The sequence below is a fragment of the Pongo pygmaeus genome, chromosome 12 (genome assembly GCF_028885625.2).
Source record: "Pongo pygmaeus isolate AG05252 chromosome 12, NHGRI_mPonPyg2-v2.0_pri, whole genome shotgun sequence".
NCBI lineage: Eukaryota > Metazoa > Chordata > Mammalia > Primates > Hominidae > Pongo > Pongo pygmaeus.
The window spans coordinates 57,830,881-57,849,194 of NC_072385.2; the positions used below are offsets into that span (position 1 = coordinate 57,830,881).

The window sequence follows — 18,314 nt, forward strand, 5'->3', positions numbered from 1 at the left end:
CCCACCCTTTTCTCTACTGAGGAGACAAAAGCTGAGGGCTCCAGTCTGATGGGCCTTGGTACCCAGCCAACCAAGGGAATGCGTTCAGGTCAAGGGCATGCTCGAGAGAACTCTCTGTGTTAGCTATTATTAATGGTTCCCAATTTATAGGAAGAACATTAGTTTGATAACTTGTCCAAGGTCACTTTGCTCAGCTAAATGAGTGATGAGTGTTTGATTCAAACCAGGGCTATCAAATCCCTAAATCTGTGCTTTTCAGGGCCAGGAAGAGAGAAAGTTTGTTAAGGCGGAAATCAGAGGGTGGAACACCAATCCTTATCTCTTCCCTCCCCAGCCAGAGCAGCTCTGGCTGAGATCACATTTGAAGAAATCCTTTTGCTGTTAAGAAGAAAAGAAAAGAAAGAAAATAAGAAAAAAAAAAGGAAAGAAAAGAAAAATTCCAGCCTTGCACTAGTCTGAGAGATTTTGAGGCTGAATTAAATAAAACCAGATGTTAATTTATTGTCAAAATTCTCAGCCTATAACAGTTCTCAAATCTTGTGTACTTAGGGATCTGCTTGAGTGCTTGTTTAACCTGGAGAGTCTTAAGCTCCACCCTCAAGAGATTGGATTGAATAGGTCTGGTCTGGGGTGAAGCACAGGAATTTGCAATTTTCACAGGTGTCCCAGGACAATTGGATACAGATGGTTAGAGAACTGCATTTTTGAAAAACTGAACAAAGATGTTTTGAAAAAAAAGAAAAATGAAAGCAGAGAGCACCAGAAGTGGTTCGATCTCACCCATTTGGCATAAGTGCTACTCCCTTTGGAAAGCCCTCTGTGAATGACTCAGCAAGACCTGTCTTAAATCGTGGGTCTCTTCCCTGGTTTGACATTGGAGAGAGAGTAGTTACCATCACGGAAAGGAGAAAGTGAGTCTTAGGACTCAACCCTTGGCCTGTAAGGGAGACTACTGAACAAGGGAAAAGAAGAAAAAGCTCAAGAGTGCTCCAAAGCCACTGGAAGAATATGTGAGCAGAAACAAAAGAAATGAACAGAGCAATTTTCCTCCTGAACGATATTGAGTAGAATTTCTTAGGAAGGCAGAGGCAGGGGGCACATTGCTACCCATTAAATCATGGCCTGACAGCCAGTCACAGGCCAGTCCCTTTCAGCCAAGAGGAATGTTCTGAGACCCCTTCCTGCTTGGACTCAACATCACATCCCTGGCAAGGCTTCAGGACAAGAATATGGGCTCCAGGAAGCATCAGTGATGGGGTTGGTGGCAGCCTAGATTTTTGTTGCCGAAGAACTAGATGCAGTAGTCTGTAGGTAGGGAGAAGATGAAGGTGAATTTGCTGAGGATTTCGTATAACACTGAAAAAATCAGAATCCATATCAAGTTCATGTCCTTGATGACATTAAGTGAGATCCCATAGTTGTGGCCACCCATGCACATGTGATAGAACTTGAGGATTAGTTGGTTTCACTGTCTTTCCTAATCCCTGCTGTTTTCCCTAGGAGAGACATGGGTTATGAAGGCTCCAGTGTTACTGAATTTGTACTCGGCTTGCCAAGGTTTGATTCAGCTCCACATCAGGGAGGGCCCACATGGAGAGTCAAGATCAGCCTGGACTCTCTGCATGCTGGATTCTCAAGGTCCCAGGTAAGCTGTCTTGGGGAACCATGGCTGGCTTAGGAACCAGGGATCTGTGTGTGTTGCTGGAGCATTTCCCTCAGATGCTACTAATCCATGTGAACATGTAGGCCATGAGTGGTTTCTAAGCCTGCCTGTTCCCTGTCTCTCGTGTGTGAATTTTTTCCATACCTGTTTCTTACATGTGCAGAAACTCTTGGTTTGCTGGGCATCCCCATACAATCTCCCCACAGCGACCTCAAATTCACAATGTTCTAAACTAAATTAACATTTCCCACCTGTGTAGACCTGCTTCTGTATTTCTATCTTGGATGAAACAGCCACCTAGCTGCGCATACCACATCCTCAGGAATCTTCATTGACTCCTCCCTCTTGCTTACCCTGATCATCCAACTGAGACCAAGTCATGTGGAGACTACCCCATAAATAATCCTTCAACCCATTCTCTCCCCTGGAGGCTTTGCCACTGCTCTGGTTCAGTCTTCATTTTCCAGTAGATTTGCAATTGCTTCCTTACCAATCTCTCTTCTGGGGTTTCTCAAAGAACGTGTTCTTGGCATTTTCAGAAGGACAATTGTGCATTTGTGCAAAATGTTTCCGACATTGCATTTTTTTTTTTTCCCCAGACAGAGTCTCCCTCTGTGGAGGCTGGGGTGCAGTGTGCAATAGCGCGATCTGTCACCCAGCCTGGAGTGCAGTGGCACCATCTCAGCTCACTGCAACCTCTGCCCCCTGGGTTCAAGCAATTCTCATGCCCTAGCCTCCCAAGTAGCTGGGACTACGGGCGTGTGCCTTCACGCCCAACTAATTTTTGTATTTTTAGTAGTGACAGGGTTTCAGCATGTTGGTCAAGCTGGTTTTGAACTCCTGACCTCAAGCAATCCACCCACCATGGCCTCCCAAAGTGCTGGGGTTACAGGCATGAGCCACCATGCCCCGGCCCCATATGATTTTTTTGCATCTGTGGCCTGAATGCTGTAAATGTTGATAGTGCCTTTCAATTGTAAGAACCAACCTCTCCTTCCGCAAGTGGTGCTAGAAAGGAGTTAAGTTCTGGTCACGGACTCAGGGATGTGAAAGGACAAATTAGAGCCACCGGAGCCATTGGGGTGATCTGAGCAAAATCTGAAGGCAGGAGCCTGTGCTTTGGGTGCAGCTTCTATACCCTCCTAGCGTAGGAATGCAGCTCCCACAGGGAGCTTTGATGCAGCACACATTGTATCTTTACCCCATGCCCTGTCCTCCTTCAATTGTGTCTTCTATCACCTTTATTTTCTTCTAATTCTACACAGTACCTCTAGGAGACTGATTTCACTTGTTATACCCTCCAAATATCATGTAAATGCCAATTTCTTCCAAACTTGCATATCTACTTCAAGGTGTCTCTTCTCAGGGCTAGGCACAGTGGCTCATGCCTGTAATTCCAGCACTTTGGAAGGCCAAGGCAGGAGGATCGTTTGAGGCCAGGAGTTTGAGACCAGCCTGGGAAATAGAGTGAGACCCTGCCTCTACAAAAAAGAAAAAAAATTGGCAGTTGTAGTGGTGCATGCCTTTAGTCCTTACTTATCAGGAGCCTGAGGTGGGAGAATCACTTGAACCCAAGAGTTTGAGGCTGCAGTGAGCTATGATCGTGCCACTGCCCTCCAGCCTGGCTAACAGAGTGAGAATATGTCTCTAAAAAAATAAAAATTTAAGTTGGGCATGGTGGCTCACGCCTGTAATCCCAGCACTTTGGGAGGCTGAGGCAGGTGGATCACTTGAGGTCAGGAGTTCAAGACCAGCCTGGACAACATGGTGAAACCCCATCTCTACTAAAAATACAAAAATTAGCCAGGTGTGGTGGCACATACTTGTAATCCCAGCTACTCAGGAGGCTGAGACATGAGAATCGTTTGAACCTGGGAGATGGAGGTTGCAGTGAGCCAAGATCACACCACCGCACTCCAGCCTGGGTGACAGAGCGAGACTCTGTCTCGAAAAAAAAATTTTAATAAAAATAAAAATTAAAAAAATAAAAAATTAGATATTTCTTCTCAGCTGAAGACCTTTGAGTATATTAAAATTTAGAATGTGAAAAAAGTGCCTATTCAAATCAGTTCAGAAAGGTAAACTAGTCAACAAATAGTGTTTATACACTCGGGAAAAGGTTAAGATAGATCCTTGAACCATTTATGGAAACATATACTTGATTGTTAAATAAATATAAACATAAAGTCATAGAAAAAATATAAAAGGTACATAAAGTCTTCTTAAAACACAAATTTAAAGAAACATGAAAGAAGAGATTGATAAGCCTGATTCTGTCAATATTGATAACTTCTGAATATCATATCGTAAACAAAATTAAAGACTAGACTGGTCCAACCAAGAATTAATATTCAGAATATACAAAGACCTGCATGCAAAAAAGAAAAGCATACACAATTCAGTATTGAACTGTATACATATATTAATAGACATTTGCAGAAGAAAATAATATGAATGACCATGAAATATAATCATTTCAATCTAGTTAGTAAAAAGGGGAATTAAATTAGAGCAGTAATAAGATGTTATTTCTTCTGTCCAGGTTGAAAGAGAGAAAGAGTGAGATTAAGAGAAAGAGGCAGAGAGAAAGAACGGAAGTGGGGACCAGATATATACTCCACACACTGTTGACGGGGGGTATAAAATCTCAGTGCTGAATTGAAAGACATTTTGGTAGTAGCTTAGAACTTAAAGTATAGATACTCTTTGACCCAGCAATTCCACATCTTATTTACTATTAAGGAAAACTCATGGATGTGCAGAAAACATACAACGACGTTCATTGCAAGCACTGCTTGTTCTAGCAAAGAATTGAAAGCACTGAGAGAAAACCAATGGTTAAATATACTATGGCACATCACTGGCTAAATAAATATACCATAATTTATTCATATCTTAAGATACTATACAGAAGATAAAAACTAATTAGATACATATGTACTAATGTGGATGTTTAGTGAGAAGACATGTTTAAAATTAAAATAGTATCATATATTCTTATATAAAAATAAGCAAAGAACTGACTGCTTTACTTGAAAAAGGAAGTTTTTGGTAAAGGGTGAGCAAGCCAAGAAAGAGATACACCTTCAATTTATCTTTTTGAGAGTTTTGTTGTCAAATACATCCTTAGTATGGCCATAAGAAAACTGAAATAAAGAAGATACTAGATGTTACCCCTTTTCTTTATGGAAAAGTGAAAGGAACAATCCCTGAGAGTGAAGAACAAAATACAAGCAATCACAGCAGCTTGTGTTCTCTCTCTCTCTTATCCTTGTCCAAGGAGCAAAGAACAGTCATCGACAGCAAGCAGTGGCTACCACCAGGTGGCACCACGTGCCAGCTTCATGCTCAGGAGAGCTACTGCAGCTTTTCATCGAGATATCTCCCCACTCTGTTCAGAAACATTTCTCTAGTAACCTACTATAGAATTGATCCCTGAAAGTATAAAGATCTACCCTCTACCTTAGTTGGCACTAGGAATTTTATTCCTATTTTGTTGATGGAGAGATGTCTCCCACCTCCATCCCTACAACCAATATACATATTTTTAAAATGCATAATTACATATATAATAAATATATTATGTATATATAATATATAATTACATAAGTTATGTAACATATTATATACATATACATATATACACATATGTGTATATATGTATATATTATATATAGTATCTATATCATATGTTATATACATATATAATTACATTCCACAAATTTAACATATATAATAAATAATATGTAATATATTTAATTATATTTTATATATTATATGTGCATGTAATTATATGTGTATCTATAATTTATATTTTATATACATGTATGTACATATATTTTTTTTATATATATATAAAATTCCATTCCACAAATTTAACAAATACCTTGGGCTCTTAATTATCATTTCTTGGCTGGGCATGGTGGCTCGCACCTGCAATCCCAGCACTTTGGGAGGCTGAGATGGGAGGATTTCTTGAGGCCAGGTGTTTGAGGCCAGTCTGGGCAACATAGCAAGAACCTGCCTCTACAAATGTTTCTTTAATTTAAAAAAATATTTTTTAAGTTTAAGTCACAAAGTTCCTAATTAGCATAGCACCCTCCAACTGACAATCAGAAGCCATCACTATCCACCTGACAGCACTCCCCTAATGCTTTCAGGACGTTACTCTGTGCACACAGGACCCAGGTCCCCAGTTCGTGTAGGGCTCTTCTCTGTGGTGAGGAGATACTAGAAAGATGATGTTTTCTCCACAGAAACAAACCATATATGTCTTGCTCAAGTGTAGATTTGAGTTATTTCTAATTCTCCTTTGTGTCAGAAGTTCAGTGCCACTGAAAATTTTTAATGCTCAAAAGGGCAAAAATCACATCATATCATGTTCCCTTGGATATCCAAGTGGACATGGTGAGTTGGCAGTTGATATAAGAGTCTGTTTGGGGTACAACAGAGTGATCTGGAGATACAACTAAACACAACTATTAGAATATTTTGAGATACTAATTGATGTTTTCTTCCCTTGCATATTTCATTTAAAAAATTCTGAACTTTCCCCCTTACCACCTCCATTCAAGAAGGTGGACCTGTTTAAATCAACTGCCTTAGGGGAGGAGCACAACAGCAAAAGACCATCTGCTGACCTCTGGCTAAAGCCTACACTCAGATGCCTCTGAGGCTGAACATCATAGCAGAGGGAATGCGTTTGAGTCGAAAATCAGAGTTCTCTTCAGTGGTGTGGGGCTGGGAGGAAGTCTGATGTTGGAGTCTGAAAGGTTAGGAAGATCCCAGAAAGGAATGGCCATAGCCTCCTAGTGATTTCCAAGCCCCAGAGGCGCAGAGCAGTGGGTAGGTCCTGAGGAGACAGGCCATGCATGGTGCTACCTGGGCAGAGTTCTTGGGGGAGTGGGGAAGAGCAAAGGATGATAGGACTCCAGAAGGTCTTAGGGGGCCTGAGGCCAGTGAGCAGGCAGCAAGGGAAAATAAATGTTTTTTGTTTCTTTTTTTTTTTTTTTTTTTTGAGATAGGGTCTCTTTCGGTTGCCCAGGCTGGAGTCTAGTGGCGCAATCTTAGCTGGGACTACAGATGCACGCCACCACGCCTGGCTAATGTTTTAATTTTGTGTAGAGATGGGGGTCTCACCATGTTACCCAGGCTGCTCTCGAACTCCTGGGGTAAACTGATCAGCCCACCTCCACTTCCCAAAGTGCTGGAATTGCAGGCATGAGCCATGCCGCCCAGCAAGATAAAGTTGATGCTCAAGAAAGGCACAGAGGAAGTAGAGGGCTGCTGCCTCAGTTGAAAGGACTAAGGTGACCTCTGTACAGCTGGGGTCAGGGTAAACCTGAAGATATTGGGATTCAATTTCTACTCTTCCCATGGAAAAGAGGCAAAAGTAGGGCTCACATAGAAATTAAGTTAAATATAAATGAAGATATATTCCTTTTACATAAATCTAGGGACTGAGAGTCCTCCTTAAAACAGAGACAGATCTTTTTTCCTTATCAGTGCTGCACAATAATGATAATTTATAGGGAACCTCTCAGAACATTTATGCTTTTTCCATTATGAGGTGGCCAGATGGCTCCCTGGTTTCCTGAATGAAGTCTGGAAAAAAAATTACGATGTGGAAGGAGACAAAACAGTCTAAAACTATGAGCAACAGGAGGCACTGGGCATTGGAGGTTGGCTGCAAGTAAATAATAAACATAGAACGCTTCAATTAAATGATCATATATTCACTCATCCTTTATGCTTTGGCATCTTTTAGAAAGTCTTCCAGTGCTTTCACCGAAGCCTTCTTATCTTCTTAGCAACACATTTCGCTTAGCTGGTATCCTATTCCTATCTTTGGCTTCAACTAATACCTCTTTGCTGGTGGCTTCTTGCTCTACTTCTTCCCAAACACCTAAGCCAAGCTTTAGGTACAGACCTGAAACTGCCTGCTGGCCTCATTCCAGGACACATCCTATGGGCAATACAATTTAGCATGTCCAAATCATAACTCGTGTTGTTTAATTTTTCTGGCCAAATAATAAGACAAAAACCACAAGAGCATTGGAAAAAATAAAACATTTATTAAAGTGCTTGGCAAGGAGTACACATCAGTGAATACATCCACTGAGAACTTTGCAGAGGGGAAAAGTTAGGAGGGTTTGAGTGTTAGGAAAGGGAGAGTTCAGGCTAGGATGCTAATCAAGGATTGAATGAGTCCATGTGTCTCTTCCATTGTTCACTGGTCAGCAAAGATCTTCCAGTAGTTCTGTTAGGTCTGTCTTCTTAGAGTCACTCAATTTCATGGTTCTTTCTCAATCAGTTGGGATGAAATATCTAATTTTATGTTGTCATCTTCTGGGGCAAGTGTAAGTGGAAAATTTCCCTTTGACAATTTTACCTCCTTTTGCCATTAAAATCATTGTTTGTTTTGCATCTAAACACTGCTTGTTTTCTATCTGTAGAATAGATCCTCAAAATGAGATTTCTAGTCCAATAAGTATGTGGATTTGTGATTTTATTAGAAATTGTCCAAGTAACGACTGGAGGCGGTGGCTCCCACCTGTAATCCCAACACTTTCGGAGGCCAAGGTGGGTGGATCACCTGAGGTCAGGAGTTTGAGATCAGCCTGGCCAACATGGTGAAACCCTGTCTCTACTAAAAATAATAATAATAAAAAATTAGCTGGGCATAGTGGCGCGCACCAGTAGTCCCAGATACTCGGGAGGCTAAGCCAGGAGAATCACTTGAACCCGGGAGGCAGAGGTTGCAGTGAGCCAAAATCACGCCACTGCACTCCAGCCTGGGCAACAGAGTGACACTCGTCTCAAAAAAAAAAAAAAAAAAAAGAAGTCCAAGTATCTTTCAGAAGTGTAGGGATTCACTCACCACCAACAATCACAGGCATTTTTATTTCCTTCCTCTTTGTCAGTTCTGCATGTTAGCTCTTTTAAATTTTTGTTACAAATATGCAACTAGAAGAAATAAGATCTGGTGTTCAATAGATCAATAGGGTGACCATATATAGTTAATATTAATCTATTATACATTTCAGAATAGCTAAAAGAGAACAATTCGAATGTTCCTAGCATGAAAAAAAGATAAATGTTTGAGGTGATAGATATCCCAGTTACACTGCTGATTGTATGAACATATCAAATTATCACAAGCACCCTGAAAACATGTACATCTATTATGTATCAACTTAAATCAATACAAATAGAAATCTTTTTTATTAAAATTATTTAAATATTTGCCAATCTTAGATGTGAAAACTATTTCATTTTTGTGTTAATTTACATCTCCCTACTAGTGAGATTGAGTTTCCTATTGTAGGTTTGTTAGTTATCTGCATTTCTTCATTTTATCAATGGCCTGTTCAACTCCTTTGCCCATTTTTCTTTTAGTCTATTTTAAAATAAATTTGTAGGCATTCTTTGTATATTAGGTATACTAACCTGTGTATCACAAGTATTAAAAGTATTTTGTCTGCCCTATCATTTGCATTTTCTTTCTGGTAACTTTTATCATAAACATTAAAAAATGATAGTATAATATACCAATCTAATCATTTATGACTTCTGGATTTTATGTCTTCTTAAGGAGTCCTCATTCTCAAAATTTTACACCAATTCTTCAAATATATAAATAAAATACCCTCATCATATATGATTTTCTTTTTTTTTTTTTTTTTTGTAGTGTTCTTCTTGTCTGTCTTGGTAGGGCACCCAAAGATATGAGTTGATTTCTTCCTGCAGCCTGGTAGCCCCTCGGATTCTTGGAGATGCTTCAGCTGACTGGAGCTTCCTATCTGATTACAGCAGTCCATGTGGGGATGTCAGATGCCAGTGCAGAGCCAGCCTTTGGTGAATGGAGATGTGAATGGGAAAGCAGAGAAGGGAGGCACAAACATGTGGATGTAGCTAGATACTGCATGGAATTCAACCTCCTAGAGTGGAAGTGAAGTGGAATAAAGTGGGTGCTGAGGACCTACTTCAGGAAGGCCTCAGGTGCCTGCTGCATGTGGGGTCAGAGTGACTGATGCTTCGTGTCTCCGAATGATAAACCTCATGGAAGGTAGTGGAAGATCAGAGAGTTCTTCCTCCCGATCTGAGAGAATGACTCCTTTCCTTGCTAATGCCCATAGTGTGGGTGTTTAGATTTTTTCTGCCTTACAGGTGCATGTGATAGAAGAGGCTGCATTTCCTTGTTTCTCTTCATCCCGGATATCAGCAACACCTCTAGCGACTCTCCAAGGTGTTGGAGTTGCACCCTGCCCTCTGGCCGTGTCTACAGTGCTGAGATACTCTTTAGACACTTACTTCTAGATAAAGACCTTGATACATATTGGGCCATTAGGCAGCTTGTGGATTGCTTTTTGCTTCACCCTAGCTGGCCATGTGTGAGATAGGGCACTACTGACGAGCAGCTGTCATTTGGGGGATGCACAAGGGAAGGAACACACAGGCTGCTGTGGTTGGTCACCTATTCCCGGTGTTTTTCCTAGATCTTTGCCTTTCCAACCTGGAAACTCCCACCATCACCTCAATTATCTAGATTCAAACCTTCTGCTGAGCTGTGGAGTAATATAATTCTGCCAAAGACTGTTTGGCTGTATCCTTTGTCTCATTCCTGAAATCCTACACATGAATCTAGCATAGAATGTTTCTGCAGCAGACCTCAGGAGAGCTGCCTTCATCACATAGCAGATGACTAGCCTTGCCTCCCTCACTCTGTCTCTTCTTGCTCAATTCAACTCCCCATTTTGGAAACACTTCTCTTGCTACGCCTTGGAACCCTCTCCAGAACATGATGCTTCTCTATTTTTCCTTCAGCTCCGTTTGCATGGCAAAGTTTGGGCAAGGGTTGCTCATGTAAGTACCTCCTTAGAATCAACTAACCATGTCTACTTCCTGACTAGTTCAGGGAAGGAGTCTATCACATGGAAGGGGGAACTTTGGAAGGAGGCTAAGGAAATACAGGTAGAGGCAGTGGAGAAAAACCAGGAGAGAGTAGTGGCGTAGAAGCCAATGGAAAAAAGAATTCCAGGAAGGAAGAAGTTTTCTATCTTTGGAAAATGAAATCTCCCTGGCAGAGTGGATGAGAACAGTGGACATTTCAAGGTGCCTGCATGTTTTGTGTTCCTAACTGGAGCAGTGCCAACCAAGGTGGAGCAGAGTGGGCAAGGGTACCAGTGGGAGTGGGTCCTACTGGGCAAGGGTAACAGTGGGAGTGGTTCCAGTGGGGAGGAGTATTTTATTGCTGAGATTGTTAGAATTGCTGGTACATGGTGATAATAGAAAGCAGATGAATATTCAGTTGAGTTTATTATTGCTTTTAAATTATTTACACCCAGGCACTCCCTTATTGCACCCAGGGCAGACCACTCCCATCCTCCATCACCCCCTTAGTACACTGCTGAAATGGAGAAACCTAGTATGAACAATTTATTTTGTCCATAATGGATGAGTTTGGGGCAGGCAGAGAGGCCCAGAACTACAAGGAAGGCGAACTCTGCTATTTTCTGCTTAATAAAGCAAGCTATTGATTTTTAAGGCATACCAGAAGAGAAAGGCATGCCTGACCTAGAAAACAGAGAAGCAGATAATATTTAGGACGAAAAGAACAGCTAGACTTATGGTGACATACATCTTCTCCATTATCCCAAATTCTGGGGAAAAGCCTTGTGGATTGGCTTGGGTTGGGGTGAATGACGAATCCTGGAAATGGGGTAAAGAAAAGAGACAACTCATCACAGGAAACAAACACAAGTGATATCACAAGTTCATGAAAAGCTAGGACTTAGAGCCAAAGGGACCATGAAGAACCTCGGGAATCTTGGAGGGGCACTGGACTTCACATGGCATCATGTAGGAGAAGAACCTTTGGAATGTGAGTGTACAGAGGCAGAAATCCATTTGTTTTTTCCTGGCTTCTCTGTAGTAAGAGGGACAGGCGAGTGGGCCCGGGTACACTCAGAGAAAGGAAGTGTAGAGCAGGCAGCCCTGGCCTGGCCTCTCGAGGTCTTAAGCTCACGTATGGAAGATCCTTGAGGCTGATAGACCAAACAAAGAGATTCACAGCGGAAGCCTACCAGCAATGCAGTGTGGGTTTGAATGGTGGGTCCCTTCTGATGAATTTCTTAAGAACCAAACATGGCAGACAGAGCAGTAGAAACAAATTTGGGATCTTGGTTTCAAACATTAACCACAGTATACCTTCAACAAAAGTCAGTTGCATTAATTAAAATGACCCAATAGGAGTGAAAAGTAGTGGGAAAAAATAGGATATAAGAACTCAAATTTATGTATTTAGGGGTGGGTAGAGTTGGGCTCAAATAGGTCCTGGAGCAATTACTCAGTGGACGCATAACAAACAATTACTGAGCAACTACTTTGTGTAAAACATTACACTAGGGACTAGAAATGAAAAATTTCTTAAGACCTTATTCTTAACCTGTGGAGTTTCTGTTACAGAGCATGTCATTCTGACATGGGTTGAGTTGTGCTGTCTCCCCATTTTTTTTCTCTACCAGGATTTCCTGACCATCTTTCAAGATTCAGTTCAAATCTTACTTTCTTGATGAAACTACCCAACAATGCCATGAAAAAAAAATTAGCTCTATCCCTCTTTGCTTCTAAAGACTTCTTTTAAACTTATATCATTTAAACTTTATTGCTGTTTCTGTACTCATCTTCCTTGGTAGACAGTGTAGAAGAGAAACATTTTGTGTTGTTTAGATTTGAATCTGTTAGATTCATGATGTTTATTAACATATGTGCATTGACCCATAAGTGGGGTGTGAAATTGGTAGATTTTTGACTGGTATTTTAAAAAACTGGAGTAGAAAAGAACAGAAACTGTCAAAGTGATTCACACATTAAGAATGAGTAATTCCTCATGAAATTTGTTTCTATTATTTATGTGAGTGTCTTGAGTCACAATGTAAAATATTTTTACCAAGGATCATTTAAAAAATCAATAAAACACTGGAGGCTCAGTAATTTGGGATAGACTATAGGAAGAAAGCTAGACCTAGAGATTCTGAAGTTTTCAGATTATAAACAGATCTATACTATACATGGAAAGCAATCGGTTACACAACTTTATAGCTTAAATAAACAAATAAAATAGCAAACATGTCTACACATTAAGGCAGGAGTCAGCAAACTATTTCTGTAAAGATTGTAAATATTTTAGGTTTATAGACTATAAGTTTCCTGTCACGACTCTGCAACTCTACCATCATAGCACAAAAGCAGCCACAGATGATGTGTAATGGAATGAGTTTGGCTGGGTTCCAATACAATTTGAATTTTACATAATTTTCATGTGTCAGGAAACAGTCTTTTGATTTGTTTCAACCATGTATGAATGTAAAAGCCATTCCTAGCTCATGATGTTTCAAAAGATAGTGTATTAATAGAAAATTTGAGCTCCAGTAAGGCCAACAGATTGAGAGATGATTGCCTTCAAAAACAGTTTGTTGACCAGGTGCAGTGGCTCATCCCAGTAATCCCAGCCCTTTGGGAGGCCAAGGTGGGTGGATCATTTGGGGTCAGGAGTTTCAGACCAGCCTGGCCAACATGGTGAAACCCTGTCTCTACTAAAAATACAAAAGTAGCTGGGTGTGGTGGTGCACACCTGTAGTCCCAGTTACTCAGGAAGCTGAACTAAGAGAATCACTTGAACCTGGGAGATGGAGGTTGCAGTGAGCCAAGATTGCACCACTGCACTCTGTCCTGGGCCACAGAGTGAGACTCTGTCTCAAAACAAACAAACAAAAAAGAAGAGAGAAAACATAGTTTGTTACTTGTTACTCGCAGCTCCCAAGAGAAGGAGGCATGTCACACCTTGGGGGCCCACAAAGGGCCTGTGTGTTGGAAGCACTGGGGCTGGTCAGGAGACAAAGGGAGAGGGAAAGATTGCTAGAGCCTTTATTGTGATTTTTGTGGGAAGGAATGGGGTAAGCTAGATATGCAGGTTTAAGCTTGGCTGGTTTGAATAATTACAGTGGGCTCTGGGGATAAAAGCTATGCCTGCTTGTCTGATACCTGGTCCTGGGATGATTAGGGCAGATGGATAAATGCCTGGAGTGTGAAAGCTCAGTAAAGGAGGTGATTGGGGTTGTGGGCTCTGGATTTGGTTGGTTTGTGTTTGAAAATCACACTCATGGGTGAATTTATCTTTAGGAATTAGCTAATCCTAGGAGAGGCAGTCTCCAGTGTCACCAAGGCTCCAAATGTCAAAGCCTCAGAATATAGAAAAGATGAGGTTAATACACAAGGGCTGTGTACAAATAGGTGATGGGCTGGGTTTGGCTCATGGGCTATAGATTGCCAACCAATGGGCTAAGAGAAGAAAGATAATGTCAAATACCAAACATGCAGTTGTAAAAAATAAATTAAGAGTAAATTAGGAATATCTCATGAAGCTTCTTATCTTTGCCGGTAAACACTGAAGAAATTGTTATTTATCATAAACGTTGAGCATCTCTAATCTGAAAATCCAAAAACCTAAATTCTTTTAGCACTGACATGACACCACAAGTGGAAAATTTCACAGCTCATCTCATGTGGTGGGTCCCAGTCAAAACACAGTCAACACTTTGTTTCATGCACAAAATTACCTAAAATATTGTATCAAATTAACTTCAGGCTAGGTGTACAAGATGTATATGAAACGTAAGTGAATTTTGCATTTAGACTTGGGTCTTATCCCCCAAGATATCTCATTCTGTAAATGTAAATACTTCAGAATCTGAAAAACCTCAAATATGAAACATTTTTGTGCCAGAAATTTCAAATAAGAAATACTCAACCTATAATAAGAAACAGCCTGTATCCACTTAAACTTAAGGAAGACTTTTCCCTGATTTGGCCAATTATTCTGTTCATTCTGCTCCTGTAGCCCCCAAAACATAAATATTTCCTAACCTGCCCTTTTCTTATCTTCACTGAGAAGGGAAATAGCCAGAACAGACACGGAATTCTCTGATTGTTTAGTGTCACCCTGATTATATCTTCCCAAGCCCTGTTTTAAAATAGTAGTATGATCTCTTTTTTGTGTTCTCATCATTTTACCCAAGGCTAAATTAACATTTTTGGAGCTTCTAATCTAATTATACCATTGTGAATTCCTTGAGGGCAAGGATGATTTTTTTTTCATATTACTTCCTTGCTCAAATTCTCTCACTGTCTTCTCATTGCAGTTGGGGGGCAAACCCATGTCTGTTCATGGCCCTACACCCTCCCCAATCTAGTGCCTTTCCCTCCCTGTTGTTTCAGATGCATCTCTTGACAAGTTCTCCCATTTTCAGTAGCCATGTTGTTGGTCTTCTGATGGAGAAATGTGTTGGGCCTTTTTATTGGCCGTTCTTTCCATCTGCAATAACTTCTTCCACCCTGTCCCCATCTCATTCCTAATTCTTGAGGTCTTACCCTTCTCATCAAATTGTTTCCCTGCATGTCTTTCCCTCAGCTGCCTGTGAACTTCCTTCACAGAACATTTTACAGTTTGTATCTGTACAATTATAAATGTCATCACATTCTGATGCTGGTCTTTTCCATTAGGCCTCAGGTCCTTGAGGGCTGAGGGCCTGGTACACAGTAGCGACTCAATAAACATTCATGGAATGAATGAATGAGCAAAAGCAAATGCAGGGCCCCTTGAGGAACAGTGAGGAGTCTGGAGCGCAGGGTGAAGAGTGATCACTGTGCTGTGTATATTGGTTCTCAGATATTTCTATTAGTTTTGCAATCCTCATTCATATTTGACAGCATTTTGAAGCAATAGCAGCCTAGCAGAAAATGCTTCATGCAAACTCGGTGAAAGAATTCTCAACCTGTATAGGAAGATAAGGAATCAGACAGAACTTTAGGGCATTTTAAGGATGATCATAGGTGTGCATGTGGGGGTAGGGCAAGACCCCTCAGTGATGATCTCGCCACTCAGAGAGCAGGGGAAGGTGAGGCTCATAATCCTTATTTAGTGTAGTTTGGCAAAACTCTTAATAAACACTGTTATGGTTTGAATGTGTTCCTCAAATTTTATGTGTTGGAAACTCAATCCCCAAATTTATGTCTTAATGGCATTTGCAGGTGAGGCCTTTGAGAGGTAGTTAGGATTAGATAAGGTCATCAGGGTGGGGCCCCCATCAGGGGAATGGTGGCTTTATAGGAAGGGGAAGAGAGCCCAGAGCGGATACACTCTTGCTCTTTCACTATACAATGCCCTTCCCCATGTTTTAGTGTAGTGAAAAGGCCATTGCCAGATGCCAGTGCCATGCTCTTGGACTTCCCAGCCTCCAGAACTGTAAGAAATAAATTTCTCTTCTTTATAAATTACCCAGTCTGTGTTATTCTGTCATAACAACAAAAAATGGACTAAAACAGACACTTTAGACATTTTCCCCAATAGTATTCTTGCCATATTTACTTCAACATCATCAAGACATCAACTTATGGCTTTACTGATCAGCATAATTGCTCCATTATTATCTTACTGGATGTTGTGAGTAAATGAGAATGTTTACACTGGTTGGTGGACCCAGGGTTCTCCCTGTTTTTCATTATGTTCATATATACATATACATATACACATATGTGTATATATACACATATATACATATATACACATATATATACATACATATATACATATACATATATATATATGCTCATTATAAAATGGAAACTTCATTTCTAAGAAACGAATGCACTGTCAACACCCAGATCTTCACTCCATCATGTACTTTTCTTTGCATAATGCTGATCAGACAGCTGAAGTGTAGTGTGAGCATGTAGGCTCCAGAGCTATGGTGCTAGGGTTTATATGTTGTGATTTGTGGCCTTGAGCACCTCATTTAACTTCTCTGGACCTGTGTCCTCATTGGGAAAACAGGAGTAACAATAGCACCTATTTTCTATAAATGTTATGAAGACTTAATAAGCCGATGTAATACAATATTCAGAATGGTGTCTGAAACATACCAAGGCCAAGGTAAATATTAGCTAACATTACAATTTGTATATGAAGTTAATACCTAAAAAGATAAAACACAGTGAGCCTAACTTGACACACAATGGTTAGAAAACTCATTTACAGTGTTGTATAAATTTACACAGTTTAGAAAGCTTTCTATTCAAAATAATTAAAACAGTTTTGTTGCTCAAAACAGCACCCTGCAGTATTTGGGAAAACCCAGTTCTCCAAACCATGTAGGGGCTCAGAAAGGCCAAGGTTTGACCCTTTGGGCTGCCTCCAGTGGGGATCTCTCAGGAGAGCTGGTGGCTTAAGGATAACTATAATTTTTTTTTAGACAGGGTTTCCCTCTGTCACCTAGGCTGGATAGCTCACTACAGCCTCAAGCTCCCCGGCTCAAGTGATCCTCCCACCTCAGCATCCTGAGTAGCTGGGACTACCAGCATGTGCCACCACAGCTGACAATTTATTTTTAGTTTTTATGGATACAAGGTCTCACAATGTTGCCCAGGTTGGTCTTTAACTCCTGGGCTCAAGCCTCCCAAAGTGCTGGGATTGCAGACATGAGCCACTGTGCCCAGCTCATAATCTTATTTAACACAAGATAAAAACACATACACACAAGTCCTCTTTACTGCTTGTACAAAGTCATTTTTAAAGTGAACTTTCTGTCTTATTAGCAAATAGCCCAGAGCAGGGGCAGGAAGAAGAAACCTGTGGTGTGGACTCCAGGCTTGATGTTCACATCTGCCCTTTCTGTGAGGACCATTGTGTCTCTACAGTGTTCTTCTCTGCACAAAACATTTGTTTAATCCTTACAGCTACTCCTGGAATGGGCACATTTATGCCCTTTTTAATGATGAGGCCAGTGAAATTTATAGAGGGGTGATGATGTGTCCAATGCCACACAGCAAAGTGTTGGGTCATTCATTTATTCAATGTGTCAAGTAGACCTGGGGACAAGGAGCTGAATAACTCCCTCAAAAGGGCTCATACTGTGCTACGAGGAAACCATCACAATACCCTATAGTGGTTGCTGGAGTGTAGGTGCTGTCAGTGGGCTGGGGGAATGCTCGCAAATAACATTTTACTTGAGCAATAAAGGTCCCCAGAAGTGGAGTAATTGTGCTAAGTCTTGAAATAGAAGAGGCACTTTGACACATGATGAAAGTGAGGAATTTAGGCCTCCATACTCAAATTGTAATATATGTAAAGGTGACCCATGACTCACTTACTAAAATATATATATTTAATCTTAAATTACTACTTTTTCCACATATAATTTGCTTATTATTAAAAATTTTGAAAAGTACAGAATAAAGAAAAACAAACATTTTGGTGTACCTATTTTAGCCCTTTTTTCTGCACAGAAAGTCATGTGTGGCTGGGAAGGGTGGCTCATACCTGTAATCCCAGCACTTTAGGAGGCTGAGGCAAGAGGATCTCTGGAGTTCAGGACCTTGAGACCAGCCTGGGCAACATGGCAAAAACCTGTCTCTACAAAAAAAAAAACAAAAAACAAAAAACAAAAAAAAATTAGCCAGGTGTGATGGCGTGCACACCTGTCCCAGCTACTCAAGAGGCTGAGGTGGGAGGATCGCGTAAGTCCAGGAGGTTGAGGCTGCAGTGAGCCATCATGGTACCACTGAACTCCATTCTGAGTGACAGAGGGAGATC

The 18,314-nt window shown here is 40.8% G+C and overlaps 1 protein-coding gene and 1 non-coding gene across 3 annotated transcripts in view; one reads left to right on the forward strand and one right to left on the reverse strand.

The window, feature by feature from the left end:
• EVA1A (eva-1 homolog A, regulator of programmed cell death) overlaps positions 1–18,314 on the forward strand; it is a 154,473-nt gene that overhangs the window by 11,588 nt on the left and 124,571 nt on the right. For both annotated transcript variants that reach the window (XM_063648576.1, XM_054474886.2), the window contains exon 2: positions 1,501–1,645. In XM_063648576.1, the coding sequence (XP_063504646.1) occupies positions 1,591–1,645 (55 nt within the window). In that variant the 5' untranslated portion in view covers positions 1,501–1,590. The remainder of the gene's footprint in view (positions 1–1,500; positions 1,646–18,314) is intronic.
• On the reverse strand, positions 4,900–5,117 carry LOC129031031 (small nucleolar RNA U3). The gene has a single exon (XR_008500910.1). It is a non-coding gene; the product is annotated as a small nucleolar RNA U3 (small nucleolar RNA).